The sequence below is a fragment of the Eschscholzia californica genome, unplaced genomic scaffold, assembly GCF_041429995.1.
Source record: "Eschscholzia californica isolate CP2 unplaced genomic scaffold, dmEscCali1.0.p SCAF_2, whole genome shotgun sequence".
Taxonomy (NCBI): Eukaryota; Viridiplantae; Streptophyta; class Magnoliopsida; order Ranunculales; family Papaveraceae; genus Eschscholzia; species Eschscholzia californica.
In genome coordinates, this window is record NW_028238309.1 from 13,187,043 (window position 1) to 13,203,915 (window position 16,873).

At 34.7% G+C, this 16,873-nt stretch overlaps 2 protein-coding genes across 3 annotated transcripts; one reads left to right on the plus strand and one right to left on the minus strand.

Annotated features, from left to right (window-relative positions):
- The first annotated feature begins 2,955 nt into the window (after positions 1–2,955).
- On the plus strand, positions 2,956–5,680 carry LOC147556346 (FAD-dependent oxidoreductase family protein). 2 transcript variants are annotated; one of them, XM_086664226.1, is made up of 2 exons: positions 2,956–4,351; positions 5,591–5,680. In XM_086664226.1, exon 1 carries the CDS (start codon positions 3,087–3,089, stop codon positions 4,314–4,316), a length of 1,230 nt encoding a protein of 409 aa, XP_086520352.1. In that variant the 5' UTR covers positions 2,956–3,086; the 3' UTR covers positions 4,317–4,351; positions 5,591–5,680. The 2 variants fall into 2 exon arrangements, with proteins under 2 accessions (XP_086520352.1, XP_086520353.1); XM_086664227.1 differs by having other exon boundaries at positions 3,024–4,351; positions 5,583–5,680.
- A 5,377-nt stretch (positions 5,681–11,057) lies between these two features.
- On the minus strand, positions 11,058–12,296 carry LOC147556347 (B-box zinc finger protein 32-like). Its single transcript, XM_086664472.1, has one exon. The coding sequence runs from the start codon at positions 12,174–12,176 to the stop codon at positions 11,370–11,372; it is 807 nt and encodes a 268-aa protein (XP_086520598.1). The 5' UTR covers positions 12,177–12,296; the 3' UTR covers positions 11,058–11,369.
- Between the last annotated feature and the right edge of the window lie 4,577 nt (positions 12,297–16,873).

The window sequence follows — 16,873 nt, forward strand, 5'->3', positions numbered from 1 at the left end:
GGGCTGAGGGAAATAAGGGTCGGCCCCTAGCTCCCCAAGGGACCGTTGGGGCTCCCCAACGATCACACTGGGGAGCAAATCCCACCGTTGGATCACATCAACGGTGAGAGTATTTTTTTTTTGGGAAATTTGGTCAAAACTCCCTAAAAACTTTGAGTTTTGGTTAAAAAGGATTTATCAACTTTTTATAGGCTTCAGTTCCCTATGGCATTTTTGTAAATAATCTAATATAGGGAAAAGACGAAACTGACCTTATTGCAAACTAGTTTGCAAACCAGTTTGCAAATGAGAGTGGAAACCAGTTTGCAAACCAGATTGCAAAGCTTTGCAAGACAAATCAAATCGCAAAGTAGTGCAAACTAGTTTGCAAAGCTCTGCAAACCAGATTGCAAAGTGTGTGCAAAGTCATTGCAAGGCAAACCAGATTGCAAAGCAATGCAAACGGGATTGCAAAGCTCTGCAAACCAGATTGCAAAGCAGTGCAAACCAGTTTGCAAAGCTCTGTAAACCAGACCGCAAAGCAGTGCAAACCAGTTTGCAAAGCTCTGTAAACCAGATTGCAAAGCAGTGCAAACCAGTTTGCGAAGCTTCGCAAGCTAAGATTCTAAGGGCAATTTCGGCATTAGAAATGGAAGTGCTTTTAGGATTGTCCTTCAAGACTATTTCCAAACTATATATGGGGCCTAAAAGGACAAAAAAATAACTTGTCTTTTTGACAAAAAAAACATGAAATAGGACCTCCAGCCCAATTTCCTGTTTTTTTTTTCTTTTTGTAAAAACAAAATAAATAAAAATAACTCATTAATTTAAAAACTTAAAAATTCATTAAAAAACTTAAAAAAAATTTAAACTTAAAATAATCCAACACATTAATTCAAAAACTTGAAGAACTTAAACTTAAAAGATCTATTCGTTGATAAATTTGTAGACAAAGAAGAAATGAAATTGATTTGAGTTTGCAGAGAAAGAGGTATTTATAGAGAAAAAAATTTGATAAAAATTTAATATGGTGGTTGAAAGGGTAAAAAAGAGATAAATTTAAAATTCAAATTTAAGGGTCTAGAACCGCTCTCCAATAGAGCTGATTTTGAGGGTCTGACCCCGGACCCATAAATTTAAATGAAAAGGTGAATTAAAGACCCTAGTTATGGTTACGGTAGAGTCAACTTGAGACCGGGGACCCACACTGATAAGCAGTGAACTCCAGTAGAGATAAGAACGGTATCCATGATTTTGTCAAAAAGTTACCCCACTCATGACCCCCCCCATCCTACACGAAAAGAGATATGGAATCTTTAGACCCTTCTTTGACGTTTTTATGTTCCTTCCTAAACAAGACTTATTTATTTTCTACAAAAAAAAATATATTTATTTAATTAATTCTAATTTAACCTTAGTTCGTGACCAACTGAAAAATTTGATTTACCATTTGTATTTGTGTAGTAGTTTGGTACTTAAGTTGTGATTCTTTTACTCGTACAGTCGTACTTAACAATCAATATTCTTTTTACCTAGAAATTCCTTTCCGGTATTTTCTCTCAACTCTTCCTTGAAAAGAGTCTGCATCTACGAACAACTTCCAACTTGAAAAAAAAAATCCATTTTGACCTTTCTTCTTCTCTCCTCCCTCTACAACAGGGGCGTGGGAGAGGGGGTGCAACCGGTGCGGTCGCACCGGGCCCCCTCCATCTAAGGCCCCATTTTAATAATGTTAACGAATATTTAGTATAATATGAGCAGGGCTAAATTTTATTCAAACAATGTACATGGCTCAGTTGGTGAGGGCATTGCCTATGCACACAGCAGGTCTTGGGTTCGAAACCCCTCACTCGACACTTAGAATCCTCTTTTTCATATTTTAGGAAATCATTCTTAAGGGCACCCAACCCCACATTATGAAGGCCTCTCGAATTTTATACCTTTACTTAACTTTATTTTCATTTTGTTTTCTCTCTCAACAATTGTCTTTATTTTTCTTTGTTCTTCTCTTTATTTCTTTCTTTTTCGTTTCTCTCTTAGCTATTAAAATATATTAGGATTGTATGTCTTCTTTTGTAAATGTGTAAATTTTTCTTTGTCATCTAATATTCACACGCAAAAGGTATAGGATTTTATGTGTTGCATTGGTTTTTCCAAGTCATACTTATTTGTTATATGAATATTTATTTAATTCGTATAATTGCATCTTTCAAATGTCCAGTTACATTATGTGCGTGGATTTATTTACTTACATCAATTATTGTTTAAATATTCTTACTACTATTATTTAATTGTTCATGCATTAATATTTTTACTTAGATAATATTTTCTTCAGTTAAGTTGTTTAGATACTTTACTAATATATCGTACGTAACAAAATTTTCGGTTCTTACATCATATGAAGGGCCCCGGTTAAAAGTTCGCACCGGGCCCCCAAAATCTCAGCCACGTCACTGCTCTACAACTACCATCTTCATCTCTCTCTCTCTCTAGATGCGAGTACACGACATTTCTGTTTGCGGATTGAATACCATTGTCCATTGGTACATGTAGTCTTAGTTCGTGAAACTCCATGGATCCGTTTCCATCGCGAGCATAAATCCATGGATTTGTTTCCATCGCGAGCATAAATCCATGGATCCATTTCCATCACGAGCATAAACCCATGGATGTCATGGGGTTTGTTAAGTTAAAAGCTGCTGGTAGTTACTCGCTTGCCCTCAACTCTTTCTGATGAGAAGAAGGAGATATGACATGGAGGAGATCATTTTTATATGAAGGGTAAAAAGACATTAATTGTTAGGTTCGACTAACAGAATCACAATTTTAGAACCCAAACTTGAACCATTAGACAAATAAGAGACCAAATTTTCAAGTTGGTCACAAACTAAGGACCAAAATAGAATTAACTCTTATTTATGTTTGACTAGTTTTAATATTTAAATTTTTAGTGGCATAAATGCAATTTTTGCGTGAATCATGTGCATTTAATACACCACATTTCTATAAGACCAGAATTTGAAAACAATGCCAAAATTAGGTACAGCGGTACAGAGTGTTTGTTTCATAGCTCAAAACTTTTTGGTTGCTTAGTCAGAGAGATAGAGATGGAAGATTCCGGCGAAGACTTTGATGTAATTATCATTGGTGCCGGAATAATGGGCAGCTGCGCCGCCTATCAAATCGCCAAAAAGGGTGGAGTAAAAGTTCTACTCCTTGAACAATATGATTTCTTACACCAACTTGGATCATCTCATGGCGAATCCCGAACAATTCGTTGTACATATCCCGAGGATTATTATTCGGATATGGTAATAGAATCAGCTCGATTATGGGAAGAAGCCGAGTCGGAAATCGGATACCGGGTTTATTTCAAGACCCGACATTTCGATATGGGCCCATCAGATGATAAAAGCCTTCAATCTGCTATAGGAAATTGTCAATCAAATTCAATTCCTCATAAAGTTCTTGATTCCAAACAAGTCACTAATGAGTTTCCGGGTCAATTTGAGATACCAGAGAATTGGGTCGGGTTGATGACCCATTTGGGTGGTGTACTTAAACCTACAAAAGCAGTTTCCATGTTTCAAACTTTAGCAATTCAAAATGGAGCTGTTCTTAGGGATTATACAGAAGTGACTGAAATCAAGAGAGATATTGAAAGGGGAGGAATTAGGGTTTGCTCAAAGAACGGTTCAAAATTTTGGGGTAAAAAATGTATTGTGACAGTTGGTGCATGGATGAAAAAGTTAGTTAACACAATTTCGGGTCGGGTCTTACCCGTTCAACCTATACATACTACTGTATGTTACTGGAGGATCAAAGATGGGTACCCGGATAAATTTTCCATTGAAAATGGTTTCCCGTCATTTGCAAGTTACGGAAACCCGTATATATACGGGACACCATCGCTGGAGTACCCGGGTTTGATTAAAATAGCTTTGCATGGAGGGTACCCGTGTGACCCGGATAAGAGGACATGGGCTCCTACAATGTTAGGGGAGGCGATGACTTCATGGATCGAAGAACGATTTTCGGGTCAAATCGAGTCCGTGGATCCGGTTCTTACAGTACCATGTATGTACTCGATGACACCAGATGGTGATTTCTTGATTGATTATTTGGGTGGTGAGTTTGGGAAAGATGTTGTTGTTGCGGGTGGTTTTTCGGGTCATGGGTTCAAAATGGGCCCAGTGGTAGGTCGGGTTTTGGCTGATTTGGCTTTGAATGGAGAAGCCAAAGGTGTGGATTTGAAGTACTTTAGATTGGATAGGTTTGAGGAGAATCCAAAAGGGAACGTAAAAGAGTATGAAGACCAAGTCATCTCTTATGCATGACTCAAGTTGGGTTTGTTTTGTTTTTTCTCGTTAAGGTGCTGTTTGTTTTGTTTTTTTTAGTTGTGTCTGAATCTGAATTGGCTGAATCTGAATTGGCTGAATCTGAATTGGCTGAACTGAATTGGCTGAATCTGAATTGGCTGAATTGTTTTACTAATTGGATGTTTGTTTTCTAAATCTGAATCAGTATGTCTGAATCAAAAAATTGACCATTTTATCCCTCACTAATATAATTAAACCAAACAAGCCCCAAAGTCTTTCAAAAAAACAAACAGACATTTAACGTGGGCATAAAAGTGGTAGGTAGTAAAAACTAGGGTTTTTTATTTTTTCCTCTCCTCTCCCTCTTCTTGCCGTCTTGCCCTCTTGCCGGAAGTCTCTCTCCGATGAATATATTATCTTGATCTCTCTCTCCCTCTCTAACCGATGGCAGCTCTCACCGAATCTCTCTCCCTCTAACCGATGAAAAGATCTCGCCGATTCTTTCTCTCACGATGGAGAGAACTCTCACCGGATCTGTCTCTTTCTTTTCTCCCTCTTTCTCTCTCTATGCAAAGATCGGAAAAGCTAAACCCTCGCAGATCCGGCGAGGGTTTCAAAGAAAATGGTTTAGTGACCCTCGCCAGATCTGACGAGGGTTCGAACAAGACGAACCTCTTTAGATCCGGCGAGGGTTCACCGATTTTCTTGGTGTGATGGTTCTATTCTGTTGGCGGTGCCCGTTGTGTGTTATGTTCGTGTTGCTCCCCATGTGTGGTGGTTGTCTGTTGATGGTGGTGGTGGGTTGTCTGTTGGTGGTGGTGGTGGGTTGTCTGTTGGTGGTGGTGGTGGGTTGTCTGTTGGTGGTGGTGATGGGTTGTCTATTGGTGGTGGTGATGGTTTTTCTGTTGGTGGTGGTCTCCCAAACAGCCTATTGTGTTTTTGGTGGCGGTGGTGGCTTGATGGTGGTGGCGGCGGTGGTGGCTTGGTGGTGGTGGCGGCGGTGGTGGCTTGGTGGTGGTGGCGGTGGTGGTACTGGTTGTAGTAAAATGTTGGAAGATTTTTTATTTATGGGGGCAGAAGAGTCTTTTGACAAATTTCAGCAATTGACCCTATATTTCAGACTTGTTTTGAAGTCTGAATTTGTGGGCTCTTTTTCAGCCAATTCAGACCTTGACCATTTTCAGCTAGATTTTCCGATTTTCTTAAATTCTAAAAACAAACATCTGAAATCTGAATTGGAACCCAATTCAGATTTCAGATCTGAAAATATAAAAAAACAAACAGCACCTAAGTCTTAATTGGTTGATTCTGAATTGGTTGAATAAATTTGTATTGGTTGAATATGAATTAACTAAACATGAGTTAGCTCGTTTGTTTTTCAATCTGAATTATTTTGTCAGAAATTAACTTTTTTATATTTATAACTTTGTAATTAAATGTGCTCAAGACAATAACAACATTAGAAATGTGCTAAAGACACGACCAACTAGTTACAAAATAACCTAGCAAAACCGAAACAATTGTGCATTAGTATACGAAAAACAAATGCATCATATCACAAAATAAATACATCATTGACAACACAAATCCTAAAAAGAAACAGAAAAGTAATCCATGACAAAAGTTGTAGCAACCACAAATATCAATAAATCTAGACAAAACTTGCAACAACATTGTCTTCACTCCAGTCCCACTCTAAGCCAAGCTTAAGATAAAATCTGCAACCTTTGATGTTAAAGGTTTGGCTGAAGTTGATCTTCCATCAAGAGATGCACATGAAAATCTATTTAACTCCAAGAGCTCAATCCAAAGAATACACCTACTGGATTTATTAGCAAGCAATATAAGAATCTTACTGTGTCCGAAAAAGATTCAGTAGTACTGGTTGTATGGATCAAAATCCGCTATTGAGAGTGCCCCTAAAAATCAAGATGGGTGAGCTACGTGTTAATCAAGACAATAGACTAATTGTCACATGGGCCTTACCCACTCAATCACTCATCTTACCTGAATTGAAGGAATAGTGAGGTTTGAACCCCCTGTATGATTCATTGTTTTCAATATTCAAAATGAGAGATGGCCAAGTAACTCTCGCACGATCTTATCTCCCGCCAATGTATCTGTTAGGAGCGTTACTGTCATTCAAACTGAAAGCTGACCAAAAGATATCACCAAGATACCCGTTAAAGAAGCATTGTCGTCATTCGAGATGACCGAAGGATATGCCAGTATATCCATTAAAGAAGGCGTTACAGCTGACACTATATGATTAGGGATGAAAGAAATACATCAATAAGCACTTTAAAGAGATTCTAAATGTTAGTTATGCCTTTTAATTAGGACGGCACTGTGTGAGAGAAAGAGAGAGACTGTAAGAGAGAAGAACAAGAAAGATTTTGTTTCCCCTCGAAATTTGTTTTTCCAGAAAATCTTCTAAATCTCACATTTTCCGTCCCGAAAAATATTCTTATTTCCCCAAAGCGACATCCAATTAATTAATGTAAGGAACAAAATGATTGGGGGACTCTTTGGTGTAATTGTCAGCACAGTCTAGTACTTAGTTGGTTAATAAGACAAGGGTTGTTTTGGTCTTTACACAGTCTTTTCAGACTATGAAACGACTAAAATACCCAAATTCCTATAAGGGGGAGTACACTAGGGAGTGTACCACAACCCCCTATCAACATTGAAGAACAAAACATGGCCTTATAGACTCATTTTTTTTTTCCAGGTTTAGAGCTTAAAAAACCTAATCGGTTTTGATGGGATTCAAAGCAACCATTACACTCCTGGACAATCATTACCAAAACATTTGCCTGTCCATCTCAATTACATTCACTTCTTCCTAAAATTAGAAATGAAATGCATTTTATTATTTTGTGACTAAGTTTGAGTTCGGTTACAGGGGCGCGATAGGCTCCATGTAGATCCGCCTTTGCGGTTTTGACCGTCCTGCGAGGAGTATATAGGGACCCATCCAAATTTTCAAATTTTCTTACATTAATGTAGCTTGAGGCGAGACTGGGGAGGTTCTACAAAACCTAATAGAACTTTTGTTATTTATAAAAAAGAAATTTATACCTACCCACACCTCATCCGAGTTGTCACTACACGTGGGATTAAAATCCAACTTGGCCCCCTCTTGCTTCAGGTGAACGAGTCCCTGTTCGAAACGTGTCACATGTGAATAGCATTATTTGGATTTAAAAAGAATCTTATTTTGTTTTCTTCCTTGCTTGGGTACCCCACAACCAATTTTTTTTTTGATGAACGACCCCACAACCAATTGGTAAACTCTAGTTTAAATAAGAAGATACTTATAGCCAATTTAAACCACATATTTATATACACAAAGGTACCATGGAGATTTTGATATCTCCACTCTTTCTTTCTCTCTTCACTTCATGAATTGCCAATTCACTTAATTTCAACCTCTCATTTTAAAAAGAAAAATAACACAAATAGCTAGACCAACTTCATAGTTGACGTTGATTCCATTGTCATTGATATTTTTGAATTTTAGAAATGTGCACATTTATAAAATTATGAAAATATAAAATAATGTATTAGTGTAAGATTCAAACAATAAGTCTACTAATAACAATAAATAGGCAAAAAGTCCCGAAAGAATACAAATTTTTAAATGTACCAAACAAACCATTTTTAGATATACCATTTTCTGAGATTCACTAAAAAAGTTATTTTTGCATGACATTGTTATCTTATCGAATTAAACAAAACGTAAATTTACGATTGAGTTTCACGCAAGTTGGTTTGTGCATGTCGTGTACAAAGCAAACATATTCCGTACAGATATATACACATTCATTAAACAATCAATATATTAATGATACATTTATATATTTGTACAAGGTAAATTAAAAAAAAAATAGATTTTTTACCTGTTTTATGTTAAGTTTGGACCTTAAATTTAATTTCTTTTTTAATTTTGTTCTGCCCACGTAAAAAGTAAACCATATATAAAGTGTGGTATAATGAGAAAATTATTTAATGAATTCTCATTCTAAGTTGTGATGTTTGAGTTTCAGCTAATGACCGAAAAATCGTCATCGATATAATTGAGTGTGGGTTGTGAAGTGTTATAAATAGTATTTCAAAATCGACCACAAATAAATTGAGATATATTTTGGTTTCAAACCAACAAGTGTAATGTAGAGAGACAGGGAGAGAGAGAGAGAGAGAGAGAAAAGGAGAGTAGCAACTGACAGCAGTGTTTTTTTGTGATGTGGGAGAGAAGATTTCTTTCAATATAAACCATGGAAAAATTGGTGGTTCCTCCCGAGTGGTTGGATGTTGATGATGATGTAGTGTGAGCCCTCTTATGTACATTCTTTTTCTTTTCAAATTTGCATGGTGGTTTTTATGTTTGAATCATTCTATGTAAAATTATGGATATTAAATAAAGTAGTTGAAGTGGTGAAATCCACTTCCACGTTTCTCCATTGGGTAGATCAGAATCAAGACAATATCATTTCCAAACAAAAATTTATCTCGACCCAAAGATTTTGGTCAATCAACTTTGTGGCTTGTTTCAAATCTGAAAATTAACTTGTTTTATTTTTGTTTCCTAATGTTCATTTTGACTTGTATTATGGACTGCCAACTACCACCCCCATTTCAGTTTCCTCTCTCTATCTCTCTCATCTCCCACTCTCTCTTTATGTTTCGACGAAAGGGAGCTCTTCGACTCAAATCTATAGCTCATGCCCGTGTGGTCGGAGGTGGGTGAGGTAGGTGTCGGTAATGCGCCCATGCTGGCCCCCCATCAAGAACCGCCCATCTTTTAAAAAAATTTCTTAATTTTAATTTTGATCTAATAATAGTGTTACTATTAAATGCATGATAGTTTTACAAAGGAGGTGCAGTAGCTCAGTCGGTAAGTTGGGTGACTCAACACATCTGGTTTTGGGGGGATCCCATTATCAGTTAATTTACTTACATTTTAGAGCATTTTCAATGGGGCACTCAATCTCTAAAACTTGGAGTGTCACATATGACTTTTTGGAATTTTTGTTAAAAAATCATATCCAATGGGACACTTTGTTAGACACTCTATTATGAGGTGGACACATTTATTAGAGCATCTCCAATGCAACATTCAATCTCTAAATCCTAGAGTACCACATAGGATTTTTTAGAGTTTTTCTTTAAAATCCATCTACAAATGCAAAACTCAACACGAATATCTAAAGTGACGTGTCAAGATTTATTTTAGAGATCCTTAAGACGGCACTCTAAATTTAGAGTGTCCTCTTGAGATTCTCTAAGGGCCACATAAGTAAATCTATAAGTTTTAAACTAAAATATAGGTTTTTAGAGTTCTCTTGAGTTTTGCATTGGAGAAGGTTTTGCAATAGAGTGTCTCTAAATGACCAAATTGGAAAGAGACCATTTAGAGATACATTTTTCACACTTGACACATAAGATTTTTAGAGTTTTTCTTGAGTCTTGCATTGAAGATGCTCTTATAGAGTGTCTAGAGAGAGAAACTCTAAAAGTTGAGTATCTCTTTGAGACTCTTTAAGTGTCACTTTAAAATTTAAACCAATAGAAACATTTTCTTTTCAACTATTTTTTTCATATTCAGTTTAAGAGTAACATGTGTATTAAGTAGAGAGATTTTAGAGATCTCCATTGAGACCAAAAAAATTTAGAGTGTCTCGATAATGACACTTAGGAAAAAGAATCTTTATTTGGCACTTAAGAACTAGATTTTAGAGTTTTTGTTAGAGTGTCCCATTGGAGATGCTCTTAGTAAGAGTCAACTCTCCATGCATGTGTGGGCAATGTTTTGACTTCCTACTCGGCGCATGTTTATTGGTAATTACAAATGTAGTACATGTGTAGGAGATAATTCACTAAGACCTCCCAAATCGTGTATTTTCATTCTCTGTAGGTCTCATATTAATCACACACAGCTCCATCTCTCCAATTTTTTCCCCCTCTCTAACCTCTCTCTAATTTTTTTCCCTCTCTCTTTTTCTATCCGATCTCTCTCTGGATCTTTCACACACTCTCTCTCTCTCTAGACTCTAATTTCGAATTGTGTATAGGAATCCTAATTAACTGGAATAAAAACCTATAATATCAAGGAAAGCTTTACTTGAGAAAATATTACAGCGGTCATAAACACAATTTCATTCATTGAGTTTGGGTTCATCAATGACTTAATATAATTTTTTGCAGGTAAATTAATTCAAACTTATGTTCCTTTAGACAATTCTTTTATCTGCTTGTTTCTATGCGAAAGGTTCTCGATTAGAGTTTGGCAATTGACCTTTCAGCTTTTCACCACGACCCTGCTGGAGCTAGCTAGTTCTCTCTAAATTGCGTTAAGGCGTAGTAGTCGACTGGATATCTGAGGGTAAAGCATTGTTTTGGTGCAAGTTGAGAGAGAGAGGGGGAGAGAGACAGAGAGAGAGAGAGGTGTGGGTGGTGGTCAGAAGTAAGGGTAAAGATGAAAATTTAGAGGAAAAAATAAACAAGCTCATTTTTAGACTCGAAACAAAATGGTCACACAGGTCCGATCTAATGGAGTCTTTATATCTCACATCATATTTGGACCTCCCACCGTGACATCAAAAATTATATATAAAGTTATTAATGCCTCCGGAAGTAAGTTATCAATACATTTTGTAGATATGAATGTTACATGTTTTTATGGCAATTATTGTACTTAACACGCGATGCAACTGCATGAGCTAATACATAAAGCTGATTCATTAACACATATTATTCTCGTATAAAATCACTAATTAAAATTTGGGGTACATAAAATTTCGACAACTCTTCTTATATATCTACTACTAATGAAATACAGTGTGATCTGACTTCAAATATGTAACTCATACTCGAACTTCTGCTCTCCAATAGTATTTTACTGCAAACAACGAAGCATCGGAAACCAAAACAAACACAAAAGTCTAATATCATATTTTTGCATACTGAAACATAAAATGAATAAATCAAAACCCTAATCCTTCATTTTTTCTTTCACATGTTAATATCATCTTTACATGAACAGAGAATTTCACTCAGAAACTGAACAAATCAACGGCCAGAAAACTCAGCCCAGCCCTCCTCTGTATCCATAGTCTTATTAGATCTACGGTTGAGATTCAAAGTACGACATATCTTTGACTCTATCAATACAATCAACTTAGCTGATACACCACATATCTCTTCAACCCTCTTCAGATTCTGACACGTGGACATTGATCTACCCCTAGAATATTTCAACGAGAACCAAAATGAAGAAGCTAGGGCAACTTTAAAGGGTAAAAATGTCATTTTCTCTAAACAAACACTCAAAGCGTATGAAGCACGTTGAAGGAGTATATGACTATTACTATTATACCCTAGCCTTCTTATCCAATTTACGAAAATACCTTCAGCAATCCCATTCGATTTCTCCGTTTTTTCTCTTACCGTCTTGTCCGGTACTTCTTCAACGGAGACATTCCCCTGAAAACTTGATTGGTCACCGGAATCATCTGAATCTGAGATCGCCGGTTTGTTTAAATCAAATCTGATCTTTTTGGTTTTAATATCAGAGGAATTGAGAGATTCAATAGTGGAAATACAAGCAGACGATGAAGATGAAGAATCTAGGTTTTCTTCATCGGAATCTGACGAACAAGATAAACAAATAGGTTTACAAAACTGAATTTTATTGCCGGAGATGAAATTTCCGTCAAATTCTTTACATTTTGAACAAATAATACGGCGAATATGACGAGCAACAAGGAAATTAGCTCCATGAACTTTAGAATCACAATCTAAACAAAGAAAAGCAGAGTCTGATAAACAATATAACGAAGCTTCTTCTTTGCATAGCTCGCATAATCTAGTCTTCATCCCTCTAAAACAGAAGCTGATCTTGGATGGTAATGAAACCCTAGAAAGAGAAACAGAGGTGTCTACGGTATATAGAGAGAGAGAAAGTAGTGGTAGAAGGTATGTATATATAGAGAAACAAAGTACGAGTATTACTTTCTTTCTCTCTCTCTTTACTTCTCTTTCTAACGCACATTTCTTGGCCACATAAAAACCTTGTTTGAAATTTTAAAAAAATTGAGTGGTTGTTATCTTCACTCCTCTATTTTGCTACTTCCACTCCATATTTTTAGATATTTTTTTGAGACATTGACATACTCCACAAAAATATTCTTTCCTTTGATTTATGCATAGCAATATGCCCATTAATTTATAGATAAATCGATCTAATTGTTGCCTCCAAATTAGATTGATCCAAATTATGTATTTTTTTTCGTACTGTATTTGTATGCCTTGAAGCAACGACCATGTCAAGAGCTGGTGCAATGTCAGAAAGAAGAGAGAAAACATAATAGCAAGAGCGAAGGAAGAGAGAGAAGAAAAGAGAGGAAGATGGAGGATAATGAACCTATTTTGCATGTTTTTTTTTATCGAGTTCGAAAACTTATGTGTTGAACTGAATGGGTAATTATGGATTTTGTACAATGTAAAAGACTATGTGGTCTAAAAATTGAGTAAATTCTTCTGCTGGAACGAGAATTACAAATCCATTCTTGATTTGATATAATCCCTTTAGCAATGAAATTTCATGTACGTTCTCATGAGCCAAATAACAATGTGAAATGTATTGTGGAGTATGTTTCTTTTTTGAAATGTGAAATGACACTTCGTAATTGCATTATAATCTTATGTACCAAACATCGATTAAAAGAAGAATATCAAAATTTTAGGATCTCTCTTTGTTTCCTTTAGTCTTGTCGTTTCTTTATGGTTGATGTGGTTGAGTGATACAAATGTGAGGCCACATAAGTAGTCTCAATAGTCATAATCTCAAGAAGGCAAGAGCATTATCATTTAAATTGTACTATATATTTTAATTATTAATTAGTAGAGAATTCTTCTTTGCCGTTAAACAAAAAGTTTCTTTCTCTTCAACTCTTTTTGCCTTTGCCGTAAGAATTTCATTAAACATGTATGAAGTTATTTTGTAGTTCCAAAACAAATCCATGTTCGAGTAGTGAGGTTGCAGTACACTACACCATAGGTTATGTCATACCACTTTCCTATTTAATCGGCGTGCTTTTTCTTTGGGATACATTATGAATATATTACTGTTACATCATAAATTAGATAAGCTCAATAAATAATATCTCAAAAATAGTCCTAAAAGCTACTCCATAAAGACTCTTACAATCATCCTAGGAGACATGAAACCTAATTTATTTATACTTCTATGATATATATTCAAATTTAATAATTTGTATAGGTTTCAATTCCCATCAAAATCGAACTTGAAACTTCCACTAGTAGATGATGAAAAAGGAGTGGTGATATCAAATTTGTGTGATTTATGAAGCGTCAACTATGATGAAAAAGGAGTGGTGGTATCAAATCTCCCTACAAATATCTTCTTCACGAGATTTTCAATCCACCAATTGAATGTGGATTCCGCATCAAGGTAGGAAAAAGTAGTAAAATTCTTATAAATCCAAATCATTCTCCACATTAACTACACGTGGCACATATTGACCACATAAATTTTTAGAAACTCTCCTTCATGCTCAACCAGAAGTTCTCTCTCTCTTGTCAAATTACATAAATTGACACCCCCGCCTTCCATTGGCTTGGAACAGTAATGGCTATTATTTAACCCACTGTCATACGTGTATATTTGTAAATTGATTGTAAGTGGCACAAACTTTCATTATTATTTCAAAAATGTCTCTGTTTTTTTAACGGGATGGAATAAAAGATTTAGAGTTTGAGAGTTAATTATGCATTATAAAATATTTTGTTATGTATAGTACAAAATAATTTGTTATGCATCTCCAATGTAAAACTCACAAAAACCTCTATTCATCTAATGTGTCAAGTTCCAATTGAGATTCTCACTCCTAGATGGTCTTAATAGAGATCCTCAACTTTTTTTTGTCTCCAATGCAAAACTCTAAACTTATCTTATTTACTTATGTGGCATAGTTATTTTTGTCAATAAATAATTAGTTATTTTAGAAAATATAGAAGACTCGATTTCTATTGGTTGAAAATCAATATTTATGAGTTGGACAATTAGAGATATCTCAAGAGGACACTCTAGAAATAGAGTGTCCTCTTGAGATATCTCTATTCCATCATCGACACGTCACTTTAGAGATCCAACTAAGGATGCTACTATATGCAACTTCAGTTTTGCTAAGGACAACTATTAGACAAAAATAACTAAATAAAACTAACTAAAATTGCGTCCTAAATTGCTAACCAACACCAACATCAAAAATCAAGTATAACCGAATCTCTCCTTCATTCTATTCACAACTCTAAAAAAATTATTACACAAAATAACTAAATAAAATTAATTGAATTTTGTCTAAAATTGCTAAACCCAACGGATATTCATTCATAAAATCACCAAGTATCTTCTATAACCCTAACTACTATGACTTAGTCAAGCTAAGTTTAAACCTTAATAGTGTATATTTCATTAAATCAAACCGTGTTTATAGATGAGAATTTTGGTTTATCAAATCGAACGGGTATTTATAGATTAGAATTTTAGTTTATCAAGTCCAACGGATACTGTTCAACAAAAAAAATACAACAGACATATTTTCAACAAAAAAAAACCATGGGATATTCATAAAATCATACTACATTAAATCACTTTGTATATTTTTAAGCTCAGGTTAAACCTTAATAATGTATATTTCAGAAAGTCATACTATATAAAATCATACTACAGAAAAATAATGTATATTTTTTAAAACCTATAACACGTTTAAGTATTTTTGTTTTAAATATTAGATAACACTAATACACCCAATTTTATTTTTGTTTAACAATTTAGTTAAAGAAAAAATTGTGTCTAGTAAATAATTTTGGGAAGTTAAAACATAGTTGTATTTAGCAATCTAAGATTCAAAAAATTATTTGCTAGATAAAACCAATAAATCGATCTTTGGTGTTGTTTAGCAATTTAATAAAAATAAATGGTTGTGTCTAGCAAATAGCTTTATGAAGCAATTATGCAGCTTCGTTTAGCATTTGTCCCAACTAAAGTGTTGCATTGGAGAGGAATTTTAAGAAAAAAACTCTAAAAATCCTAAATGACACTCATAATTTCTAAAATTGAGTGTTGCATTGGAGATGCTCTAACAAAGGTGTTCAATCTGGTTTAAGAAAACCAGATTGAAACCAGATTGTATTTATGATCAAACTTGATCTATTATTTATGATCTAATATTTATGATCTAATATTTATGATCATAAATAATATAAACTTGTAAAAAAAACAAATCTCTTAGAGAGAAAAAGATGAGAAACTTGTAAAAATTTCTTAGAGAGATAAGACGGGAAATGAATTAAACAGAGAATTAAGGAGAGGCAAGGGAAAGATAAAAAAGTATTGGTTGATAAAAAAACTTGAAGGATGTTTAAGGTATTGAAAAAATTTATTTGTCTTTTTTTTTGGGTCTACCAGTTTTGACAATTTAGACTTGCACTCTAAAAGTTTGTGGGTCTCTGACTCATTTTAGATTTTCGTAATATCACACTTTTCGTATAACCAGGGACGGATTCAGGATTTTCACTTAGGGGGTGCGGATTTATATACTTAACTAATTTTTTTTGGAAACACAGAGGTCACGAATTGTCAATTTCACTAAAAACTGCATTTTCAATAAAGACTACTAAATTATCATTCAGCCACGGAAGCAGTTACAATCGTTAAATTTAGTGCTAATGTGATAAGAAAATAAACTAAATGATATACTTAATCTGTCTTAGTTTCCACCAATGTTCTAGCAAGAGTTCAAATCCCACTTAATTTGAGAAATCATCATTCTGCCTCATATCGTAAATGTAATTATCAAACTGAGAACTAAGTAACACAGTGTTCGAGCTCACACTCGACCAACAATGACTTGACCACTAAGCTAAACCTTAATTGATGTCATCTGTACATAAGGCTAGATATATATAGGAACAGATAGATATATATCAAAAAGATACTTAAAAAGTGCTTGTAGAGGGTCTTGAATTCATGTCCTCGCGTTCAAAACACATTCCAAGCTATGTTTTAACCACTAAGTCAACAGACGCTTTGTGTTATTTTTGTACATCAGAAGCTATATATTTTATATACCTATACACATAAAAAAAGAAAAAAATTTCTACCATTTTTTTTTCTTTTTCGGTGGCCGCACCCCCTCACACCCCCATGGATCCGCCACTGCGTATAATACGTTCATATTTCTTTACATTCCTATGTGGATACAAGATATTTCCTTATAAAACCAAACACTTTTTTTTGTTGAAGTCTATAAAACGGAACTTTAGAGGACAAGATAATGCGACATAAAAATAATATAACCATCAAAATAACTAAAACAAATTTCCTTATCAAACCAAACTTTAGAGGATGAGACAATGCGACATAAAAATAAAATAACTATCTTTCGTCACATCATATTATAGTCTTGCCAAATCACATGTCTCTGAATTTAGGAAAACCTAAAATTACAAATCGAAACTAATACATTTTTTATTGTAACAAACTATTT

Bases quoted from the DNA above. Each gene is read 5' to 3' on its own strand.
- LOC147556346 (XM_086664226.1), top strand. From the start codon at position 3,087: ATGGAAGATTCCGGCGAAGACTTTGATGTAATTATCATTGGTGCCGGA.
- LOC147556347 (XM_086664472.1), bottom strand. From the start codon at position 12,176: ATGAAGACTAGATTATGCGAGCTATGCAAAGAAGAAGCTTCGTTATAT.